The sequence below is a fragment of the Cygnus atratus genome, chromosome 7 (assembly GCF_013377495.2).
Source record: "Cygnus atratus isolate AKBS03 ecotype Queensland, Australia chromosome 7, CAtr_DNAZoo_HiC_assembly, whole genome shotgun sequence".
In the NCBI taxonomy this organism is placed as follows: domain Eukaryota; kingdom Metazoa; phylum Chordata; class Aves; order Anseriformes; family Anatidae; genus Cygnus; species Cygnus atratus.
The window spans coordinates 14,872,080-14,896,817 of NC_066368.1; the positions used below are offsets into that span (position 1 = coordinate 14,872,080).

The 24,738-nt window shown below is 52.8% G+C and overlaps 1 protein-coding gene across 1 annotated transcript; it reads right to left on the reverse strand.

The window, feature by feature from the left end:
- Positions 1 to 1,085: 1,085 nt before the first annotated feature.
- Positions 1,086 to 24,039, reverse strand: ARHGAP19 (Rho GTPase activating protein 19). Its single transcript, XM_035543147.2, has 12 exons — positions 23,954 to 24,039; positions 14,148 to 14,413; positions 9,943 to 10,023; positions 9,396 to 9,605; positions 8,458 to 8,684; positions 7,819 to 7,905; positions 6,843 to 6,908; positions 5,929 to 6,117; positions 5,145 to 5,243; positions 4,446 to 4,538; positions 3,900 to 3,968; positions 1,086 to 3,751 (listed from the first exon to the last, which is right to left on the reverse strand). Exons 1-12 carry the CDS (start codon positions 23,995 to 23,997, stop codon positions 3,695 to 3,697), a joined length of 1,488 nt encoding a protein of 495 aa, XP_035399040.1. The 5' UTR covers positions 23,998 to 24,039; the 3' UTR covers positions 1,086 to 3,694.
- Positions 24,040 to 24,738: the final 699 nt, after the last annotated feature.

The following is a 24,738-nucleotide window of genomic DNA, read 5'->3' on the forward strand; positions in this document are numbered from 1 at the left end:
GATAAAAACTGTTTAATGAAACGAAGGATGAGTGCTGCTTGTTTGCTTTGTAATGTCACTGCTGTGCAGGAGTAGTGACAGGCCAAACCAAACACCCTGAAAGCTGAAAGATCCCCTTCCAAGGATGTACCTTCACCCAGTGTTTGGTCCCAAAGACTGCAGCCAAGTGCTTGGGTTGTGGTTTCAGGGACTGAAAACTATTCATTTTCAAAATTATGTAAGCAGGCTGAAGCTGTCGCTTTGAATCACAGCTGCCTCGGTGCTATCAGGGAGGCGATATTTGGATTTGCAATATTCAAAATAGCTCCTGTGAGTTTTTGCATCCCTTTGTTCAACACTTTCAAAGCCAGAACTGTCTCTCCAGACTCCCAGGCCCGCTTCCCAGTGCGGAGAAGTCCACTCGCTGCTGCTCCCCAGGCTGCGGGGAGATGGGACACGCCAGTCCCTTGCCACCCAAGCGCAGCCCCAGAGGAGAGCACGCTCGAAGCTCACCCTGCAGGAAGGCAGCGCTGCTTTCAAACGTACCGCGCCGCTCGCTTCTCCTGCTTCATTTTCACTTGCATGGCGAGGATGTTAATGAGTGTCTGAGCCACGGCGGGCAAGCCCAGGGCATTTCGAATGTGGAAGAACTTCACAGAGAAATAATCTGCATAAAAATCTGAGACACCATTATTAAGGAAGCAAAAATGCAAGCAGAAACCATCCTCCCTCAGCAGCCAAGAAAGGAAGGGTTCTACAGAGAAAAATGTATTCATTTGATCCATTATTTATATAAAGTGCTCTTTGTAAACCTGATTTCCCATCACCCTGGATGACAGCAGGGGGGAAGACAGGAAAGGAAGAGGCCCATCTTTCAACCTCCGGGGAGGACAGTCTGCCCGGGCACCCTGCATCGTGCTCAGATCCCGCGTGGGGAACAAACACCAGTGCCATGGGAGGACAGAGCTGCAGGCGGGCGGCGTCTCTGCACTCCGGGGACAGCAGCACTGGGGTTTCTGAGCAGACATTTCCTTCCTTTTGAAGGCGGATGCACCGCCAGGTCCTCACGGTCCCAGTGAAACTGCTTAAGTCACTCAACAAAACCATTAAAAATAAAAGCATTTAATATGGGGTTTTCACATGAACACACTGAAAGGCAGCAGTCTGAAACGGTACGTACACAGCATATATAAATAAGAACAAAGATTAAAAATACTTCGGAAATGATAGACTCTGGGAACAGTTAGTGGCTGCTCTGGGAGGAAGCATCCTTGTGAGGCAGCATGGCACAGGGCAGACAAATGAGGCACATCCCAGACACGACTAAACCCCCCTGGTTGTGAAGCAGTGTGAGCAGTGGGGCTGCTACAACCAAGGGTCCTCGAGGCCAGGGCCCTGCCAGCCACCGCCATGCTCAGCACGGGCTAAAGGCAGGGCACCGACCCCAGGACCTTCAGTTCTGAGCCTCCCTGGGGACCGCCCTGTCTGGAGACTGCGCCCACCCCTTTGCAAGGGAAGGCATCCAAGACAGGCAGAAGGCTTGGCTGGTGCACCAACGATACTTTTTCTTAGGGCTAAGCAAGTCTCAGCTGTGCCAGAAGCCAGCAGTCTCTGAGCTGGAGCTAACAGTAAGGGGCGACACGAGAGGTGAGCTACTTCCCTCTCGTCTGTACAGGAGCAGTGTATTTAGCACGAGGGGCTAGATTGCCTTGCCAAGCCAACGTCCACACAGACACAAATACGCCCAAGTATGCCAGGGGCAAGGGGGAGAGGAGGGATGGGATGAACAAAAGCTTCACCCCACGATTGCCTTTACAGTCTCTGCTAACAGAGCTCTGCTGGGGGCCGCAGGAGCAGGGCTTTGGCTTAGCCAAACACACCATGCCCTTCGGAGAGGAGCACAAAGACAGCCTAAGCCTCTGGAGGGAATGATTACAGACGCATCCGAACAGCACATACGGCTACCATAGCAAACAGCCTCTGCCTTTCCTGACAGCATCCTCGCCTGCCCAGTCCCTGAGGAACCAGAGCTCTTTCTTTGCTGTGACAGAGGCTCCTAACACCAGCAACTCACAACTCCCACATCTACGGTCCCACTAACCCCTATGTTTTCAAGGCAGCTCCTCCACTCCGGGGTCAGGCTGGGGGCAGGCACCCCCGATAAAACACCAGGAACATCCCTCTGGACATTGCAGCATGAGGCACGTGGCTTTGTAGCTCTTCAAAACAAATAAAAATCCGAGTACAAACCCATGAATAACTCCAGCTAAGCTGCTCAGGGCTCCAACAGCCCCTTCTGACAGCTCTAGCCAGTCAGACTGAACTCCCTGCTCGCATCCCGATATTCACACCTCCTGCCACCAGTTGTCTGGGAGAGCTGTCAAGGACAGAGCTCTAACTCCTGCCGGCTGCTGGTTCTTAAAGATTAGAAGACAATTATAATTGGATTCCAAAGATTATTTGCTTCACCACGAAGGGCTGAGAAGCATTTAGATGGTTCCCTGACTGATTAAATCTTTATTTCACAGCAGTGACCCTGTGTGTCTCCTCCCAGAGAGCTTGCAGACAGGTACTTGGCAGGATTGGCTTACTGGAGCACTCCAGCTTAACACCACAGCTGACACTGGCCAGCTGCGATGGGGGGGTTACCCTGAATCTAGATGGTTTCATCTCATTTCTGCAGCTCAGGGCAAAAAGCCCAACCTGGCTCCAGCCCTTTCTCCCCACTTAATGACTAATCAGCCGGGCACCTGACCAGCCATCCAAATGTCTCGAGCCAAAGCCTTTGGCACCATTTGCAGCAGATCACAAACGGCTGGAGCCCTCCCACACCTCTCACGCTGCAGCTATGCTGTGCAGACAGCCACCGGACTGCCTGCCACAGCCACCCCAGCATCCAGAGGCTGGGCTGCCCTGCCCCTGACAGCTTCTGCCAGCCTCCTGCCCCCAGGAATAAGCCCTGCTCCTCTTAGCCTCCCTGGGGAACACGAAGCAGAGCCACTTCTTGCTCACCGGGCAGGGCGAGCAGCAGCGTGGCACTGCAGAAACACGAAGGCAGTGAGCAAGGGCTGCCTCCAGCCCAATCTGAAAGAGCGATGAGAAAGGGGCTTTCCCCAGGCCCCACCTGAAGTGATGGCACCCAGAGCCTCTCCTCTTCCACCAGGCCCCTCCTGTGCTCGGTACCATTTGTGTGCTCCAGCCCTGCAGGGACAAGGCCAGAGGGACCCCGCAGGAAGCAGAGATCCCAGGAAGCACAGAGGGCATGGCTCCAAAGAGGCACGGTTAACTGTCAGGATGCGGGTAAAGGTTGGAGTGCACCGCTCACACTGCTAACAGAGGGAAGGAAGCAAAACCAAGCCGATGTGTTAAACACCCAGAGCAGAAAGAGCAAAGAATACAGTCTAGCAACATTGCAGAGAAAGCTGGGAGTAAAACAGGGCCCCACAACGCACAGGGCTCCCCTTGTAAGCAGCTCTTCCCAGAGCCGGTAGGTCAGACATGCTGCACAGGTTTTGGTTAGATAGTGGTTTGCCCCATAGTAGAACGAAATATAATTTATGTACAGAACGAAACAAGTCCCTGCAATCTTTGCCAAGGTCCGGTTTCACAGGCGCTGGAGTGTTGGTAAGGGCTGCAGGCTCCCCGCTCAGTGCAGCACAGTATTCACAGCTTGCGAGGCCGGGCACTCCCCACCCGTGCGTCGGTGCGAAGCCATTCAGAGGGACGAGGAGTCCTTGGAAAGCAGGTGGGCTCGCATGCGCCTACAGGAGTCCTGGAGCAAAGAATTACAGCAACTGAATGCCTGAGACACAGAACACCATGCAGGAAGAAGGGGACACGCTATTATCCCCCTCAGGAGGACAGCCCAGCAGGCCAGGTTCTTTCCTCACAGGGAAAACGTGTGCATTTGTCTCCCTCACCTCTTTCCGGCCCTCCAAAGATTTCAGTTTTGCTTGGGACATGTGAGCTGGAGATCCACATTTCTGTAACTGGACGAGATAGGGGAATAGGAGCAGAGAGAGGAAATGAAGTGGCATCCACAGCATTCTCTGGGAGCTACCTGTACCACCAGAGAGCAGCTGCCACCCAAATCTACTCTTGGCTTGTCTGGCCCAGGGGACAGCCCTACGCACAGGCAGCAGGCTGTGTGCAACTTGTGAGGGAGGATGTGAGGAGTAAGTGGGCATAAGGCAATGTCCCAGAGCAGGAGTGCAGATAAACCCAGAGGGACAGCCCTGGACTGGAGGCCCAGAGCTGCCACCCATGCCCCGGTGGTGCCCTCATTAGCCCTGCACTGCTCTCCTCACAGCAGCTTCCTAAGGCCTTATCTGATCACATTGAAGAAACTTGGAAACCTTGTCTTGAACAGAGAACAGTGAGCAGCCCCCCAGGATCAGTCAGATGGGTGCCCAAGTTGCATCCAAACTCCCTTCCACAACTTGAGCAGTGCCGGGAGCAGCTCTTACCAGGTGGATGTTCTCTTTGCTGGCTCGTTTGGGCTCCGGTGTGGTGTCCCTGCTCTTCCTCTCCACAATAACTGGGGTTCCCAAAACCTTCCGCTGCCGTAAGAAGAGAGGGCCATTGGCTAGTGCTTAGAGTGCAGAGAGGAAAAGAAAGGGAAGGAGCAGGATACATTGCTGATAGGCAGCTGGATGCTGGGAAAGAAAACAGGAAGCCAGGCTGGAACAAAGACTGCAAAGCAGAACCACTTGAAACACCATGCCACCAGGCTGAGCCTGCCTGATCCTAGAGAGTTTGGGAGCTGACAGAAGAGCTGGCCAGGAGCCCAGTTTGTCAGAAGCAGGTACATGCTGCTGCAGGGCAGCCTACAGTGTGCTCACACCTATGCTAACAAGCTAGACTACATGACCAGCTCCCTGTCGGTCCTCATCTCGTCTCAGAAAGCAACCAAACTCTCAGAAAGATGCACAGTTCCTACCGCCAAGCGTTTCAGCAGAGCACCTCTTAGGTGATTAAGCTTTATACTAGCAAGGCTTATTCTCACCATGCTGCCTTTTCTGTCCCCAGTGGATCCGTGTTCTCTAGCAGCCAATACTTTGAACAGTCCCTACCTTTGAGGGCATCATTCAAGCCAGGGCAAGGCAAAAGCAGAGAGCAACATCAGAAACTCACAGCAGAAAGCAGGGCTCAGAGGCTGCCTTTACCTTAATGAGGCCGCTGAAGGAGCGCGAGCGGGTACGTCGTGGTGCTGGGGGTGTGGCTGCTTCGGAGCCAGGAGTGAGAGCTGAAGGATGCTTATTAAACTAGGAGGAAACACGAGGGCAGTATGTTAGCACGGTTACTGTCAGTTAAACCAGCCCCTTGCTGCTGCATGCTGCCCTCTGGCTAAACCTCTGCCTGGCTTTTCCACACCCCAAAATGGAGGAGCAGTTCATAGGTGCTGGGAGAAGAAAAAGGAAGGTTACACCTCCCACACAGGACTACAAGGAGCCTGGGTGCAAGGCTGCTTTATGCTCGCTACCAGGTTAGCTGTTGAAGCAAAAAGAAGCTGGAGGCTAGCAGCCAGGACAGGAGCTGGCCATGTCACCCAGTCTCTGTGGAGCAGCAGGTTGGCTGGGAATGCTCACCTGAAACCAGTTTGTCCCTCTCTCTGCAAGCAAGAGAGGAAGGAACTTTTCCCTTCCCAAGGCAGGAAGCTCATTAAGGCCATGATCAGGACTGGGGAACTGCTGGCTGGCCCATCCCTGGCTCAAAATACAGCTCACAGCACAACGCGGTGCAGGAAGCTCCACTGTCAGCCACATCCAGGATAGTCTTCCTCCTCCCCTGCCTTCGTACCGGTCATACTGCCTCTTACACAGCCCGGAGTCCCATCTCCCCAGCCTGCCCAGGACTAGGAGCAGCTCTCAAGCAGGCCCTACTTTCAGCCCTACACACAGAATTGTGCTGACAAGCACACCCCAAAGAGATCTTTCCTCCCCATGCTACCTGCCGAATGAGCTTTTTCTTCTTTGCAGAGTCAGGCATATTGTGGACATGGCGAAAGAGCTCCCTCAGAGCCGCCTCCGTGCGCTGCTGGGTCTCCTCCTGATGGCAGGAGTCCAGTCGGCTTCGCTTCTGAGACTTGAGGGGCTGCAGCTCCTTGGAGCCAGGAGATGTGAGCAAATCCAGGTCATCCTGGGAAAGAGGAGACAGCAGTCGCTTGCCATGCTTTAATCCAAGTGAGCCACCCATCTGAGTCAGGCTGGGGAGAGTCTCGTGAGCTGCCTCACCCCAGTGAATGCACAGGGCTGTGTTTTCCCTACCCCTCTGCAGCAGCACTGCACCAGCAGGCCCCGTGCCAGGAAGAGGTGACAGCAATACAAAGGTGACCCCATTGCTTCTTCCCTCCCTTCCTAGATGCCAGCTGCAGAAGCCCTTCCAGGCCTGAGAAGAGTCAGTGCAGCTCCTTGTGACACCTTTTCCCTCTCCTGCACCTACGAGGGAGAGAAGCATTTGCTGGAGAGGCGCAGCCAAACCTCGTCCCAGTGGCAGCAGGTAGCCTTTATCCCAGCCCCTCTACCAAGCAGCCTGGCCATGGCAGCAGATGCATCTGTCTGGAAGGCAGAACCCCGTGAAGGAGCAGGTGCTGCATGTACTGGGCACGGGGAGCAGGTTTGCTGCTAAAGAGGTGCTGGTAGCTTTCCCCGCGCTTTTGATTAACAGATGCTCCAACTCTGCCCAATTTCCCTAATGCAGTTGCCTGCACTGCCACACCATATGGTTCCCTCAGTCCTGTTCTCTAACAGATCCTCTTTCACGACTTGGTTTGTTTTCAGTCTCTTTCACTCACAAAGACCCCTTCGTAGCACCACAGCCTTTGCCCTTTCATGCAGGGCAGGCACCACAGCTGCTGGCCTTACCTTCGACGTGTGGGCTCTGGATCCCAGGTAGTGCAGCCTGGCACACTCCCGGATGTACGCTGGGGCCTGTGACCACGAGCAGAGAAAATACCATATGTATGTTTAGTGTGCTGGGCCCTGGGGCAAAGGCAGCCCCACAAAGAGCTGCTCTGCAACCACTCTGCTGCTTAGGGCAAACAAGGCAATGGGTTTTCATATCCTCCGTGGAGTCCCTGCTCAGTTTCCCTTTGATACATGCAGCCAACACAAGAGGAAAACAGAATAAGAGCTGGGTTCTACAGAAGCTTTGTCCAAGCAGTTCCCCCAGCTCTGAGCTGGACAAAGAGGGCAGAAAGAAAGCTTTCTATGGGAAGTCTCTTTGCAGAGGGTAGATGCCTACAGTGACCAGGAAGTCAAAAGACTGTTGCAGAAACATTTCCAACATTTCCTTGGAGAAACCCCCAGACAGCCCCACGTTCCTGTCCTACCACAGCATCCCACTCTGAGCTAGACAGAGATGCCCAAGACTGCAGACTGTGCCTATAACAGCAACAGGTTGACTGCCACTCGCAGAGAAGTCCACAACGAAATGACCCTTTGTATTAGGGATGCAGCTCTTGGCAGCACTCATCCAGGACAAGCCCCTTCAGTTTCCCTCCCCTCTTCAAAGGGAGCCTGGCCACCAACTGCCCCAAGGAGACAGGCTTCCCAGGCAAGAAGCAGGTGCTGGGTGTCCAGCAGAGGGTGGTATTACACTGCACCGTGCTCCTGACCTGCCAAGGCACAAAGGCCACCTCTGAGCTGGCTGCCTTCTCCTGGGCTGCACGCCCAGCTAAGGCTTCCTCTCACTGAAGGAACAGCTTCTTGCAGGAATCCTGCTCTCACTTCAGAAGAGAGCACCCAGAATATACCCAGACAGATCCCAGGTGGCAGGGGTAAGGGCCATTCCGTCTCATGCAGAAGGTGCATGGAGAGCAAGACCCCAAAGCACACTTACCTTGAAGAGTTTCTGTGAGTGTTTGATCATGAAGGTCACTCCATTGTTTAGCTTTGTGATATTCTCTTGCAGGTCATTTGCTGTCACCTGGCAAGGGGACACAAAGGCACAGCTGTTAGAAGGAAAGTAGGAACTGTCTCTGCTGCTGCCCCTGTTGATTCTGGGGTACAGACACAGACGATGTCTCAGCAGGAGGTGGGCAGGCAGGGCTCAGAACACACCAGTGAGCAGAGCTCAGAGAGCCAACACTGCTCTGAGATGAATGCTGACCCAAGACCTTGGCCACCCAGACAATTCTGGGGCCACACAGTTCACCCACAGCACAAGCAACCTTGCAGAGAGACATCTGCAAGGTTTGTGCAGAGCTGTGACTCGTAAAAGCAGGTTTGTGATGTGCTTTAAGTTTTACTGAAAAAAATACAGAGCAACAATTGCAAAATGAAACCTACGGTGGGTCTGGACTGAACACTAGGACCGAGTCCTGCCAGACAGCACCACCTCACCATCCCAGCCTCCAACCCTCACACCACTGATTGTATCAGCACAACCTGCCCGTCTTGGTTCCTCCCCTGTAGGCCTGACAAGCCTCTGCTTTCTACCTTGCAAGATCCCACCAACAGATACCGAGGCACTGCTCACATTTCTGGGCCACAGGATATGGGGCGCGAACATGAGGGCAAGATTGTGGGCAGACATCTTGTTCTTGTCCTGCTTCTTGGCGGTCTGGTAGAGCAAATCCAGCAGCAGTTTGAGTAAGCTGCGGTTGGGTGCAGGAAGGATCAAGAAGAGCAGCTGGAGGGCTTCAATTTGGCGCTCTTTGTCCGGAGTGCTGGTCTTATTTCCCTTCTCATCAAACAGCGTCAAGTCTGCCAAATCACAGGGCTGAACATGAAGGACATGCAATTCCCCCTCCGACAGCAGGCTTGTTGCAACCAGTTACCCTTCCCTCTTCACATGCGGATCTCCTTTGAACTCCTGCACAGCCCTTCGCCCTTTGTATCCCTCCCCAGCTCCCAAACCCCCCACCTGACGTCTCAATCTCCCACAGAACAACACAGTCGCTAAGAGTTTTGGTGGGTTGAAGGCAAGATGGAGGTTGTTCACGTAAAGTAGAATCACAGAATATCCTGATTTGGAAAGGACCACAAGGATCATTGAGTCCAGCTCCTGGGTCCACATACAACCACCCAAAATCAAGGTAGTTCAGCAACGGTCATTAAGTACATGCTCAGTTATTAAGTTATATTAACCATTAAGTAATAGTGGTTTGTAAGTACTCCTCAGTTCAGGAGACCCCAGGCTTTAAATAGATGGAGACCCAGGTAACCCATGCAGGCTCTTCTCTCGAAGGCATCTTATGCTGGAGAGAGAAGACTGGGCTAGGCAGGCCTGGTCTGATTCCTTAGGGTGTTCAGCTCCAGTCTTTCCACCATTAGGTGGAGATGGCAGGAAGATTCCTTCTTAGGGTTTGCATTTCAGGATCTCCCACAGCCTAGCATGCAGCTCTTGATCACTACCAGTTTCCTAGCAGGCTGGCTCCATCCCCTCTGCTCATCACTCTTCTGTTGGTCACTCACCTGCAATTTTGAGGTGGGCATGGAAGTGCTTGTGTGTCAGCAGGGGCTCTGGTAATTCACCCAGGAACATCTTAAGCAGGGTGGCCACATCGTTGGAATGAAATTCCCCAGAGTCCAGGTCGATATCTGTACCACTGTTCAGAGCATCCTTTAGCATCTGTTGCCTGATGCTGTTGCCTGGCACCCGAAACAGACCTTCTGCTCGTAGATCTGTTCAACAGAGGGGAGCAAAAAAAGCTACCAGTTATTCAGAGACTGATTTCCATCTTCTTACTATACCAGTTCTCTTTCCAGAGCTTGACAGCAAACCTCGGTGATCTGCATTAAGAGCCACGACTTCAGGCTGACTCCCATAAGCAAAAAGAGTACATGCAGAAGGTGAAATAAATCAGCTTATTTGCTAGGCAATTCTGGGGAACAGCCATCTAGTCCTGCCCACAACTCCTGCTGCTGGAGAACTCGGAGCTTTCCACCCTGCCAGCACCAGAGACCTGAGGTGGGCCAGATACCCCTTGAGATAGGAAGAGAGCGAGAAAGAAGCACTTACTTTTGTGCAGATACTCAATTAACTGGGAGACCTGCGCGATGCCTTCTTCTGTCAGCGGTGAGCCGAACACCACCCCTTTCTCTGCGGAAGAAAAGATAAGATGTTCAAGCAGCACAGAGCACAGCAGTCACAGATGGTTGGTCCCCACAGAACAGGATCTCAGCATGCAAAGACCACTGCCCCAAAATACTAAGGGTGAAGGTCACAAGGACCCCCCCCCCAGATGTTATTTCACAAGCACTCCCAAATAAGTCACTTCATCTCACCGTGCTGTACTTACAAGAGCTTCATCATCCTGCTTCTTACCTCAGCTTAATTACAGTTTTTATCAGCTAAGGCAAACATTCTCTAGCTCCTGAAAAGAAAACAACACCAGAACAGATGCTTCAGTTTTAAAGGGCATATCATCCGCAAGCCTGGACCCTATGGAAGCAGCAGCGTGGGAAGTGTAGGTGTGACAGCCTGGACTGCCCAGGTGCCTGATGCATTGGCACACTCCACACCTGGGAAGCAAAGTCCAGCTGAATCCTCACTGTGACTTGTCATGGAGCGGAGCAGAGAACTATGAGACTACGGGAGAGGGGAACAGGCACTAGTGGGGAGAGCAGGCATGATCCAGAGGGCTCATGCTGGCCTCCTTGACAGGGATGGGGAATCCCCAGAATTCCTAAATCTGGTGAATCTTTTCATTATCAGCTGCCCCAAGTAAAGTGCAAAGTATCAGAGGGATGAGCAAGGAAGAACTAGAAAAAAAGGAGAGTAGCAAAGCAATGAGCTGGGCCCTGCTCCATAAGGAGCACCAACAGCTTCTCTTACTCCCCAGGTTTGCTGGAGCGGGTACAGATCAGGCATGAGCTGGCACAGATCAGCTCCACAACTCCAGTAGTGGCAGGCTCCAGCCCCAAAGGAAGAGAAAAGCAACTGAGCTGAAAGGAAGGAGACTTGCATGGGAGGAAGCATTAGATGAGAAGCATGTTTAAGTGAAAAGTACTTGAACTAGTGCAGAAAACTGTTCTGTCCAGAGGGGGACTCCCAGGTGAGTGTTTATCAAGCAGGACAGTTTTTTCTAACAAATGGAGTCTTGCTGGTGAAAGGCTTTTTCCACCAGATGGTGGAAACAGCCAGCACGCTCAGTCCCTCTGAAAGCTGAGGTAACTCCTACAGGCTTCACCAGGAGCAACCACAGCCCTGTGCACCACTCCTTCCCTCCCCTGCACAACGGCTTTGGCTGCAGGCAGCCAAAGAGCTGCACAGAACACACCGCACGTGCTGACTGGCACTGAGAACTTGACCCAGGTACGCAGCTGGTTTGTCCTGCCCTCACACTTCGGCTTCAAAGAGCCTGCAGATTAAAGAAAAGAATGTTCCTCCCTCCTCCACGGCCAGACTGGCAGCACTGGCCACTTCCGAGGGCTGGCTGGGCGTTTGCACCCCAGCTTTCTGTGGCTGAGAATTTTCCTACTTGTAGTTGCAACTGATAGGCAAGCTATCCGAGCAGTGCGTTGGCTGGCCTGACAGAAGTTCTCCCCCCACCAGCTTTGCCTTGTTTTTTTTTTTTTTCCTCATAGCACATTGTGATTTGACTAGCCTTTGGTCTGCTGTACTACAGATCTTACTGTTCTGTGGTGTTGATGTTCACAGCATGTGAGAAAGACCTGGTTAACACTGTGCACTTCTCGAGCAGCCTTCCTGTACGACTAAATTTATTCTGCCTAAAGAATGTTCCACTTTCTTCCAGGACTTCTGAAATACATGGTAAGTCACCAGGAACTCCAGCCTCCCGTTAAATCAAGAACTTTCTGACCTCCCTCTGATAAAGCACAAGCTCCAGTCTTCCAGGAGAAAGGAAAATGTGACCTCTTGATCCACACGTAAGATTTGAAAGGCTTGAGTGCAGAGGGAGAGAACAGTTGGCAAAAGGTTCTTGTCCTTGAAGAAAACTAAACTCATTAGACATTCAACAGATAGAATCAATAGTGGCCAGGAAGAGGAGAGGAAAATACATCTTCTTGAGACATGCCTGACAGATTCGATTTACTTTTGAAGTCAGAAGCTGATATCTGAATGAGAATTTGATTCTCAAAGAAACTTGAAAGAAGCGTCTGGAGAATGGATGCTGAGTTACAAAGGCTTAGATGTTACGGCACGACTGCTTCTGAAACTAAGCAGCAGCATGAGATTGAGTTTCCTGATGCCCAAAGAAGTCGTATTTGCAGTTTGATCAGCTCTGAGCAGTATGGTCCTTGGCCTCTGGCTTTGAAGAAATAAAACCTGTTTGTTCTAGCTGGTCTATAACACAAAGGAAAACAAATGATAGCTCAAAGATGAAACACACAGTACACGAAATTGATTTTCTCCGTAGGCACAAACTCCCTTTTTCTCCGAGTTTGGTCAAGGAGTTCACAGACAGTGCCTGTCAATGGAGGGAGACACTGCCATTGCAGCCCGGGAGCACAGCCAGCAGACCTGGAAACATCTGCTAGCTGTAGCTGCAGTGACACATGGCCAGGGAATGGTCTGAGTGGGGAAAGGCACAGCTCTTGGGGGGAGAGGGCGAGCAGGAGGTGTCAGGTCTGAAAGTCGGCAACAGCAGTGCTCCAGCAGAGTACAGATAATTAAAAAAAAGCTAGAGAAGGCTCACAAACCCCTGCTAGAAGGTTTTGACAAGAACAGGGAAGTTTTCTTATGCACTAAGAAAACCCTCTCAACTCAGGTACTCGCTTGCTCCTGTTTGCCAAATAACAAGTGTCTGAACGTCAGGTGTCTGGCACAGAGGCAGGAGCGACACAGGTACGAGCACAGTCTAACCGCAGTTTGGGGGCAGCGTGAAGACCTGTTATTATGGAGCAGCAAGGTAAATCATGGCCATGCTCACTAATTCTCGCCTAAGTATGCTAAAGTACTTGATTTACAATACTTGATTTTCCCCTGCAGTGCTGTCCAGCCCAGGGTGAGTGCTCCCAATGGGTACAGGGCAGACGTCAGCACCAGAAAATTCAGCCTGAGCACTGGAGCTGCAGGGCTTGTCCTTATAAAACAAGATGGAGGCACAGGTTTGGTAGAAGCAAACACTTAGAGAAACTATACAAAGGACAAAAAAAAAAGAAAAAAAGCGGCCATACTCAGACACACTGGAACCTCCCTTCTCAGAGGTGCTCACGATAGAGGAACTGCTCAAAGGAATTAGAAATGTCCAACCCCAGGCTGCCAGCATTTGAAGGCAGCTACCCACAGCTTCTCTGCCAGCAGGCAGCTGGTCTAGCTAGTAAACCATGGCAGACAGAAGGATGTGAGAGGTGCCCAGATGGAGGTAGTTTGTCTAGATGAGAGAGGTTTCACTGAACTTACAAGGAGAACCAGCATCCCCTCGGAGTGTGGGTGGAGGTGGGAGAAGGCACATATACACCTAGAATGGCCTGTAAGATGTAACAAAACCAAGCAGTAATGCGAGCCAGCGAACAGGAGAGGATCCAAACACAGCTGTGCTGCTCAAAGGCGAAGCTCAGACTTCTGAGGAGGGGGCTGAGGCTACTGTTTTGTGACTCCAGAAGAAAACTGGAGCTGAGTGCTTGCCTCAGAAGCATGATCTCCCAAGGCTGAACCTGGGCTTGAGCAGAGCCAGGCAGCAGAGCTTTGCCACTGACCGCTGGGACTGGGACGTGGATCAGAGCTGCACTGGCACTTGGAGAGGCTCTTACCTGTTTTATAGATTTGAGCTGAACAGAAAAGACCTTCAAGACAGCTTTTACAGCAACTGAAGGAGACAGCAAGCACCAAGTGAAGTCAGTGGCCTGGAAAACCTGGGCATTACCGTTCTTCACAGAACTTGATGTTCTCAACCTTTATTAATACTCCATCACTTATGAAGAAAGCTAACGAGCTAAGGAAAACAGAGCATGGACTGCCACAGACAAAGTCAAGCATGCTGCATGCAGAGACAAAGCCACCTTGGCATGCACTGGAAGAACCTGCAGTTTGTTCAGACACACCTCTCCAGCTCTGCGCTATCCAGACCTGGAGCATGCACACAGCCACGTCTCTGTGGTTTGTGCTGGAATCCCCCGAGATCACCACCAACGGTATCAGGCATTCAACACGAGCTCAGAAGAACAGGTCTATGCTGGAAGGTATGTAAACTACGGGTGACAGAGGATGACTGTCAGCAACACCCTGAAGGTAGGCACCAGACGTCATGCCATACTCACCTTTGCGTTTCAAAGACATCAAGGAACGAAAGAATCCAGAAGCTGTGCTGTTTGCCCCAGGCAGTTTTGGGTCTTCCTCTCCCATCAGCTGGGCCAGCTCTGCCCCAGGCAGGTCGATGAGCCTGGTAATGTTGCTGACAACCAGCTCTGTGAACACCTCTGGTTTTTCATGGCGCAGCTTTTCCACGAAGAAGTCGGGATTGAAGATGATGGGCTGGCTGCGGAGGGAGGAGTCATTGCAAATGACAAGATTGCAGATGGCATCACTAGAAAATAAAAGAGAAGGAGAAAAAAAATAAGGCAACTCCTCATCACTTTTACAGCCAGCTGGTCTGCCCCAGAGGAGGCATCTGCTGACACAGGAGCTACCAGTCTATACCGACGGCGCTGTCTGTCTTTGGTGAGTGTTCAGCACCGTGCGCTTACGTTTCCCTTTGGAAAAAAAACATTTCTGGCCTGTTTGCACAACGCAGCCCATGCCTAGCACTCCACGGTGTGATGGTAAAATATGCAGCACACGACAACGCCCAACCAAAGAAACTGTCACTGCATCCACGTCCTCCTAGCTCAGGCAGCAATGACATACAACATTTTACATCAACTTACCACTCCCGGTCATAAATAAGTTTGGTTCTGTCTCCTTTCCTCCCAGAAATTCACTCCCAGTGGCCTGAAAGTCTAAATCCCAATCTAAATACTTTCATGGCCAGCTCACACTCAGCAGTTCCCATTGCTGTTCCAACGTCACTACCTTTCTACCGACAAATAGGAAGTCGCCATGCCCTGGGACTCTGTTTTTAGGACCATGATTTTGCCACAGCACTGGCTCATAGCATCGCTAGGGACCCAGGTGACAAGCTGCCAACAAGGTGACACCCTCCGTTCAGATACACATTGATCAGTCCCCCCGAGCCTCCTCTTCTCCAGGCTGAGCAGGGCCAGCTCCCTCAGCCCTTTCCCACGGGGGATGCTCCCGTCCCTTAACCGTTTTAGCAGCCCTTCACTGAACTCACTCCAGGAGCTCCAAGTCTCTCTTGCCTCTTCCTCAGGCTGTTTTTTCTCTGACCTCCCAATTCTCTACTGACACCCACCTTCTCCAGCTTGAAAGCTTTTCACGTGGCGTGAGAAAAGGGATGCATCCGAGACACTGCCCTACTGAGGGTTATCTGTAACAGGTACTTAGCCCTAGCAGAGGTTAGGCAAATCACATTTCCCATGTCTAAAAATAAAGTTATCAAAGAGATCCCGGTTTAATCAGCACTCTTCACCATGCTCACGCTGAACTTAGCCCGATTTCCGTCTACCTCTAGGTCTTTCATTACCATCTTCCCACCACTGTCTCAAAGGCTCGCACACTTCTGAAGTCAGGCCCAGAGGCTAGCGCCTCCCTTGCTTCTCCTCTCCCTCTTTTACTCAAAAGTGAGGGCTCATGTCGTTAATCCCCAGTCACAAGCTCCTGCCACGATGCCATACATTGCTGCAAAGCGCTGCCCTGTCCCCGCGAGTCGGTGTGCTGGGAGGAGGCTGCCCACCGCCCGGCTCGCACACACTGCCTGCTTTCACTCGCTGACGTTCCCAGCCCCACCAGCCCCATGCCACCCGAGGTCTCCCCGTGCCAAGCGTGCTCCCCCGGCAGGCACAGCACCCTGCCCCTGCTGGGGATGGATGGAGCCCGCGGCACGGAGCTCTGACCGCAGCCGGGCGGCCGTGCTCGCTTCCACACCTGAGCAGAACGGCTATCTGCGTAAATTTGACCCAAAAGACCATCTCGGTGCAATTCCCAGGGTGCGTGATCGGAATAAGAGAAGAAAAGCCGGGCTCTGGCTCCGCAGGGAGAAAGAAACTGGCTGAAATCACAGGACACCAGGCGCCCAGCAACACTTGCACCGTGAGAATCCCCACAAATCCCTCTCCCCTTCTCACTGCTCCCCGTGGATGTCTGAGGCTCCTTCAGGAGGACGGAGAGGAGGAAGGTCTGCGAGGCAGACCGCACGGCAGGCTGCCAGGCCAGCCAAAATTTCTGAGAGCTCCGAAAGGTTCCCAGCTGCACTGCTCGGAGCGGCCTCGGGAGCATGCTGCCGACTCCAACTGGGGGCCACATTTTCCCGAGTACCTCCCAGCGCGTTTTTCAGCACTTTGTTCGACGCAATAAATCGAGACCGAAAAGGCAACAGCCCGATCCCCGCTGCCAAGAAGCGGCCGGCGATCAATCCGATCATACTCGCATTTCATCGCACAGGGCTACGACACACGAGCAGTGCCGGCCCTGAGCCCCTCGACACCTCCTCCCGTGGCGCTGCAGCCCCTGAGAAGGGTTAACAGCGAGTGTCTAGGCCCAGTGACCCCGCCGGCAACGATCCGTGCGCTGGTATTCACCCGCTCGCAGTTTTGTTTCCCCACAGAGAAGATATGCAAATACTCTGCAGCGGTTACATCGAGCAGCACGGATGATCTGCGCCCTCCGACAATCAGACACCTAGATTCGGAGAAAGGAAATTAAACAATTTCGTCAGCTAGAACTGACTGACGGGGCTCCTCTGCACAGCCGGTGGTCGAGCTGCACGAAGTTTAGCGACATTTAATGCGAGAAAAAGAAATAGAGAAAAGTAAATTTCTTACATGAGTGCTGAGAGCTTTTGGAGAGGCATTAGGAAGCAGAGACAGGGGAAAGAACTTGCTCCTTGTCTGCAGCAACAAAAGAAACCTGCCTGTCCCAGCACAGCCTATGCAAATCCCACGCATGCTACGAGACACAAGGGCGCATTATTGGGGCTGAAAGGCCCCCTTGGCACACACTGGGCATCAGCCTTCACGCAGAGACAAAACAGAAAAGAAAAGCTGGACAAATTGATTCATGTCTCTTGCCAAAGGCTGCGTAGCTGGAGTTTAACGGCAAATAACTCCTACATGGAAACCAGGGCTCTGAATCAGGACCGGCGTGGCATTAAGTGCTCTCCACCTGTATCTAAGAGGGGTCCACAAAACAGCCCCAAACCCACCCCGCGTTTGCCATGAGGAAAGCCAGGCAAACGCGTCCCCAGCAGCATCCAAGCACAACCGGTGTCGCGGCACCAGCAGGACAAGAATGAAGTCCCCTAACCGCACAACCCCGTGCCCAGGAGCCTTGCTCGAGACGCTCTCAGGCCGTGCCTTTGACACTTTTAGATCATTTCAAAGACTACGCGTAGTCTGCGAGCTGGGAACGGCCCTGTCCCTTGCCGTGTGCCACAATGGCTGTGCCACCACGTGCCGTTCTCCCACTCCCACTCCGCCCGCCGCAGCTGGGACCAGCCTCGCGCGCCCTTATTGTGGCACTCCGACCAGCCACTTCATTCCGAAAGGTCGCTTTACTGGCGGCTCTTCCTCGCGCGGAAAATTTGCCTTTGTACCGGTATCGCTAATCAAAATGGAAGTGCGGAGCACACCCCCGTTTCCGAGCAAGGATAAAGCCCCCACTGGCTTCCCGCACAATAACCCTGCCAATCCTCGATGCTGCGCACACCACAACCTTCAGAGAGAGCCATGTGCCCCATCTGCTGTTTTCACGTTAAAAAAGGAAGATGGATGTACTCTGCCTACACTCAGTTTATGTAACGGCAGCGAAGGGGAGACAAACATTTATTCAGGGAGGTTTTTCGCTAATTTTTTTTCTTTGCTTGCAATTAGAGATGTATTTTTATATGCTGTGAGCTCAGATCGCTTTCCGACACGGCGAAAGGCAAAATAAAGGGCTAAATAGCTTCCTCCCTGATCCCATGAATAAAGTCAAATCCCAATGAATAATAAAACCTTGTACTAATAGGGTTGTGATTAAGACAGCAGATTAAAAAAAATGGGCCCTATATTGTGCCGAGATTCTTGCCATTCCCGCATCTTTCTGGAGCGAAGCCTGTGATCCCGGCCAAGCCACAAAGAAAGCTGTCTGTCACACCCGGCGTTCTTCCTTCAGGCATGACAGCCCCATCATTTCATGGGGAGTGGATGGTGCAGGAGGTCAAAATCATGATGGATCAATTAATCCCTAAGGTAACTAGAGCCGATCCGGGGAAATGTCTCGGAAACGAGGACAAAAATGAGGTTTTAAGTGGCAAAACCTGGTGATCGAACCTGTGGGTAGGAGCTTTGCAAGCAGGCAAATTAGCTCGTGTGGAAGCAAGCTTGCATTCAGCCAGGTGAGACCTGCTGTTTTAGCAGCTTTCACGGAGTTGTGTTTTTTTTTAATTGTTCTAACTCCGTGCATGTGAAGGCAGAAACAGATTCAAGCAGCATGAAATAGAGCATAAAGAGAACGCGAGCCAAGAAAGGGAGGGAAGGGGTACCTCTGGGGCAAGGCGTTAGCCGTGTTTGCCTAGCTGGGGAAGAGCTGGAAGCTGCTGATGTACCTAATTCAGCGGCAAAAGCATCTCCAGTGCCATTTTGTGCGCCTCGGACGTTGTCGCTAAAAAGCTAATACCTCCGTCACACCACAGCGGACGAGTCTCACCACAGAGGAGTAACAGGATTAAAGAGCTTTTGAAAATAAGGCAGATAATGGAAGAAAATCTCCCTGTATAATAACAAAACCTTTGGACTGAGAAACAGGCAGGCTACCACCGAGCAGCGAGCGCGGAGCGATAAGCAGCCGCTGCCAGGGAGCACGAGACGCGAGAGATTCTTCGCCTGGCTAAGCACAAAGGGAGACGGGATGGATGCGCTCAGGCTCACGTTTCCCCGGGGAGGGAGAAGGAGCATCGCTCCCCGCGCCGTGCCGGAGTAAGGAATCAATTAATGAGGCTGTCTGAAGGCCGTGTTCCGGAGCCAGATAGGAGCCAGCCCAGATTCTGCGACGAGATGAAAGAACCGGAGTGGAATTATGTGAAATCGTTTTAAGAACAAAAGGAAGAGAAGACAAATTATTTCCTAGATTAAAAAAAAAAAAAAAAAAAAGAAAAAGATTTAAAAGAGCTCTAATGGGAACGGACTGCAGGGACATTAGAAGTGACTCCACAGTTAAGGGTGTTTTGAGGCTTGTACTTCAGGCTGACATTCTTGCAGGGCAGCGTAACAAAGATCACATTCAGCCCTCCGATTCAGCACAGCAACTCTTCCCGGGGTGACCGATTTTCCTCCGAGAAATGTCAAGAAAAACATGCCACAATTTTTGCCTAGGGTTGTGCTCGTAAGGTCCATGAGGGCGAAGTCCCTTTGTGATGAGCACAGAGTGCGCAGCACAGCGGGTGCCAAGCCTTGACCGCTGTTTCTAGACTTAATCCAAGTGAGCCATAATGGAAAACACTGCCTTTTTTAATTGTTGCTTTGCTTTCTTCACCTCCGAACAGCTAACACGGAGCGAATCAGCCTTTTGGCTATGGGAATCAGATAATAATATACAATTTAAACAGCAGGGAAGCGGGGAACAAAGCTGCTATTATGCGACTGCAGCCTGTGCTGGACAACCTGGAACTAATGCGACACTCGGCCATCTTTTGGACGGCGGATAAATTGGCTATCCGGATCCCTGCTACAGCCCATGAATTCAAATCCTGCCTCAGCAAAGGCCTCAAAGCAGGCCTCGGCAACATCAGCTGCACATCTGTGATGCGAACCTGGAGGCAGGCAGACCTATCTGGGAAGATAAAAGGGCTGGGGGGGGGAGCGTGCCTTGGAACAAGCTGAGAGTGCAACGTGTTACGAGCATCGAGCAAGACTGCAGCAGCAGGACAGCTCTGTGCATGGGAAGCGTCGGGAAATTGACATTTCAGCGTGATTTTCTCCAAGTTTGACCTCAGCGAATTCTTCTACGGTATTTTGCAGAAAGTCCGCAGGAATACTGTGAGCGGGGCGAAGCAGTACTTCAATCAGCCGCCAGCACAACACCAGAGCACCCGGATGCCTTCTGGTACTACAAGGAGACAAACTAAAAGGGGAAGACAAACTAAAAGGCACCCCAGAGGAGCTGCAGGCTCACCACGGCGCTCCTCACCCAGCCTCCATCCCAGCGGGTGATCCCGCGGTGTGCCCAGGGCTCCGCAGACACACCGAAACCCCGCCAGGAGCTCTGTGATTTTACATGAAGGATTTGCAAGTTGGTGTGTCTGCCTTAACGTAGTCTAACAGCTTTAACTAAATAACAACCCCGATCTTCACGACTTCCGATGCGGTACGAAGTTTGTAAATGTCTTTATTTTAATGTAAACCCCTCCAGGAAGCAGCTCGAAAAGAGCAGCCTTAGATCCAATCACGATTGCACTGAAGGCAGCACCAAAACTGAACCTTTTCAGATGGCAGCAGCTGCCTCTCCTCATTACTGCTCCATTCACTTTTATCACTGTGGCATTGGGAACCTCAGTCACAGCTGGGGACTCCGCTGTGCTCCGTGCTGTACAAACACAGAACAAAGGCAATACCCCGTCTTCAGAGGGCTGATAGCTAAATCTGAAATGAATGCTGGAGGGACAGAAAAGAGGAGGAATCCCAAGAGGAGAGGCAGTACGATCAGTCAGCATGACTGATAACTGAACTCCGGCAGCTTTTTTGTAGACACTATTAAAAAGGAGGGCGAGGAAGGACAGGGAAAATAATCAGGTCACACTGCAGACATTTAGAGAAAACCCAGCTTGTGCACGGGGGCAGCGTGGGGCTGCGCACAAAGGAGCGGGTCCGAGACACATCATGCAGGGCGATGGGACGTGGGGAGCGAGCCCAGGCCGGGAGCTGCCAGCCAGGCAGCCTGAGAAAGCCCTGCAGCCCCTTCCCATCGCCCAGAAGCATCCTACCCGCCTTGGAGAAGGTCACAAAGTCCTGGGGCTGGGTGACAGCCTGGCACAGGCAGCGGGTGCCGTCACCAAAGGGTGAACGCCAGCCAGGTAGGTCCCCCTGCCACGGTACGTACCCACATATACTGCAGATGCTGCTCCTTGGAAGAGCTGAAATTAGCTTGATTGTTCCTTTAAAGCCTCCACCATTTAAATTGCACAAATTTATTTTAAAAAAAAAAAGGTTAAGTTCCTTTGAAACACTTTAAAACACCCATGACCACTGACAGCTCCCACTTCAGGTGGGAAGGGTTTGTATAAACAGAAACTGGTGTAGTTTTCTCTGTATAGCGATAACCATGACACAGCGATGCATCTTTTTTGTTGTTTACTTTTCCTAACACGCCATTTGCTTTGGGAACACCGTACCGTAGACCTGAGTTTTTCCGTAGACCACTTGGCACCACGGGGGATCTGCCAGGGCTGCTGCCTCCCACGTCCAGCACAGGGGAGCGCATCAAATCCCTTCCCACCAGAAAGCCCCCGCAGACACCACGGAGCAGGGCAGAGGTGGGTCCCACGTTCCAGATGTGTAAACTCTCACACGCTGGAACAGCGACAAGGCACCCCTGGACGCGTGCCAGCCCTCCGGTAAGCCGGTGACATCTGGTCGGGGCTGCCGAGGCACACAGATAAGCAGGCGAGGCGGCCGCGGAGCGGCGCAGCACGCGGTGCCAGCAGCAGAGCCGCGCCAATTAACCAACTCACCAAGCTGAGCAGAGCGGGGGCCTCCCAGGGGGGATTTGGGGCAGGCTAGGATGTCAAAAGCTGGAACGTTGCGCGCAGCCCGCTCCTCGACAGCTCACGGGGCCGCAGGAATGCCCGTGTGGAAGCCCCAAGGCGTAACGCCGCGTTTCAGCATCCTGTCTGAACTCCAGCTAAAACAAAAAGGGAAACTAATGCCGGCTCCCCTGAGAACGCGCTGCCTCTGAAAAATCAGAGCTGCCACGCTACCGCTCGAGAAGAAAGGATGTTTTTGGATGGACTCCAAATTATTAGAGATTTATAGGCCAAAAGCAAACATATTAAAAGTTTTCGTTAGCCATCTGGCAGGCAATTATTTAAGCAGCTTATTGCATTCCCCGCTATCTGCAGCTTCTGAAAAAAAAAAAAATCACGAGGGAACTCGAGATAGCCTTATGGCAGTTACCTAGCACAGAGGTGAGAAAGGCCAAGAGCCAGGGTGCGAGGCTGCTGCGCCGTGGGGGAAGATGTGCAAGGGCCCCGTTGGATCTGAGAAGTGCGAGGAGGGGCTGGGACCCAGCAGACGTGTGTGCGCCCACGGCCTCAGCACTGACCAGGCTCTACACCACAATCCAGCCTAGAGGGACGGTGTTTCCAAGAGGAACGTGACTTCAGTGCAGTCACTAAGCACAAGCCACCGTTCCCATCCTGCCGTCTCCTTCCCGTCTGTCTGTGCCTCTTGTGAAACCACCACACGCTGCAGACCGTTGCCCTTTGGGACAAGGGATTCGGTTTCCCCAGCGCAGCATCCAGGCTGAACCGAGCGCCCAGGCACCTTTCAACAGCGCTAGTGAAGCCCAGTGACATTTCCATATGCATGTGAATGCGCGCACAGCGCCCAGGCGATGACTAGGCTGGCAAGGAGACCCAGACGCTGCTTTGGGATATGTGGGCAAGCCACTCTCCCCCTTCAGACAAACACACAATCAACTGAAGTGCAGCAGAACAAGGATCCCGTTGTCCAAGCCCATCCCAGGCCCTGGATGGGAACAGGAGGGGGTGTTACATGCAAACATACAAAAATACTGCAAAGGCAATGCAGCCTTGTGTCGGGATGTATGGCTATGAGGGCTGGGCAGAGTGGGGGATTAAATGCAATTCTGAGCCTCAACGCTTTTAGCGAGGGCTGTGGGGAAGGGAACGTTTGAATAAGCTCGTCCCTGCTCCAGGCTGTCTTTGGATGAAAGCAGCCATGTGTTCGCCCTTGGCTTTAACAGCCAAACCAGCCGTTTTTCCTGTGACTCTCAGCAAGTCGCTTTGACTTTTTACCATTAGGTCATGCTTACAGCGAACATATTCCTATTCGCAATAGGACATAGATGGCAATTGTCTCCCCTTTCAGTGCCTATTTACGACGTGAGCTGTTGTCGTCCAGCTGTTCTGTGACACTACCAAGAGGCCTTTTCCCAGGACACCCTGCCTTCCAGGCCCGGGGCTGGAAACCTTCCCACTCACGCCACCCCTGCCACATCAGGTGGGCGACACGAGCACCGCATTGAACCTTAGATGTACTCACTGAACCTTAAATGTACTCGTTGAACCTTAAATGTATTTCACAGAAGGGCCGAGGTCGGAAGGGACCTCTGAAGACCATCTAGCCATGCCGAGCAGGATCAGCTGGAGCACGTTGTGCAGGACGGCATGCAGGCGGGTTTTGGGAATCTCCGGAGGAGACCCCAGAAACCTCTCTGGGCAACCCAGTGCTCTGCCACCTCCCAGTAAGAAGCGGTTGTATGGTTTATATGGAGCCGGAGCCTCCTGGGCTTCCGTTTGTGCCTGCCGCCTCTCATCATGTCGCTGGGCGCTGCCGAAAAGAGACCGGACACATCCTCTTGATGCTTTAGATACTGACATGTGTGGGCCTAGACGCTTATATGTGCGCCTAGACACCTGTATCCTTTAAACCCGTTAGACATTTACAGGCGCCGACGAGCTCTGCCCTCCGCCTTCCCTTTAGCAGAAGGACGTTTGTCCTTTTGAGGCCAGGCGCCGTGTCACGCCGCAGCTATCGCCCCGTTAGGAGGAGCCGGGCAGAGGCTGCAGACAGGCCGGCGGACGGACGGACGGACGGACGGACAACCGAGCGGCTCCGACCGCCTCCGGTGGCACCGGGCACGGGCACCACCTCGCGTCTCCCGTCCGTGCCAGCTACCACCCGCCCTTCCCTCAGGACGAGAGAAAACGGGGACCACAAAATAAAAACACACAAAACGGGCGGAATAAAAACGAAAACCAGCGGCCGCGCTGCCCCCCCCCGCCCGCTCCTACCTGCGGCCGCCCCGCCCGCCGTCTGCCGGCGCTCCCGCCGCCATTTCGGCTCATACCTGCCGCCCCGCCTCCCCATTGGCCCGCCGCGCCACCCGCTGGTCCGCCCCACTCCTCGCTCCCGACTCGCCATTGGCTGCGGCCGGAGGCGCCCCGCCGCCATTGGTCGGTTCGAACGAGCACCGGGCGAACGAACACGCGCGACGGGACAACGGGTACCCGCCCCCCCGCGCGGGGCACGCTGGGAGTTGTAGGCGGGAGGGTGGTGATGGGGGCGAGGAGGCTGAGGGCCATTTTGCCTGTGGCTGAGTATCCCTTGTGGCTGGGCTGGCACGGAGAGCCCACACGGCTCCAGGCAGAGGAGAGGAGGCTGGGAGCTGCCTGCAAGGCCGGCACCTGCGAGCCTGGGGCTCTGTGCAGAGCTGTGGAGGTCCTTGTGTCGCTAGCATTCAGTATCCACACACCTGACACCCCAAGTTCTATCATTCAGTAGAAAAATGCACATTGCTGCCCTTTTAAGGGAACTTTTAAAATGTGGTTTACAAGTAACGGGTGCAGCAGGACCTGCCCGAGCCTGCAGAGACAACGAAGTGCTGCAGGAAGTATGACTTGCACCATAAACCCCAGCTCATGTCTCTGCACGAATGTTTTTTTAATCTTTGTTCGCCATCAAGGAGAAATATGATGAGAAACAACGGACAAGCACTCTTCTTTTTTCCTTTCTGCATGGAAGCACCTGCCTTGCCCCTAGCCTGAGTCCATGTTCCCCTGCACATTTGCTATACACG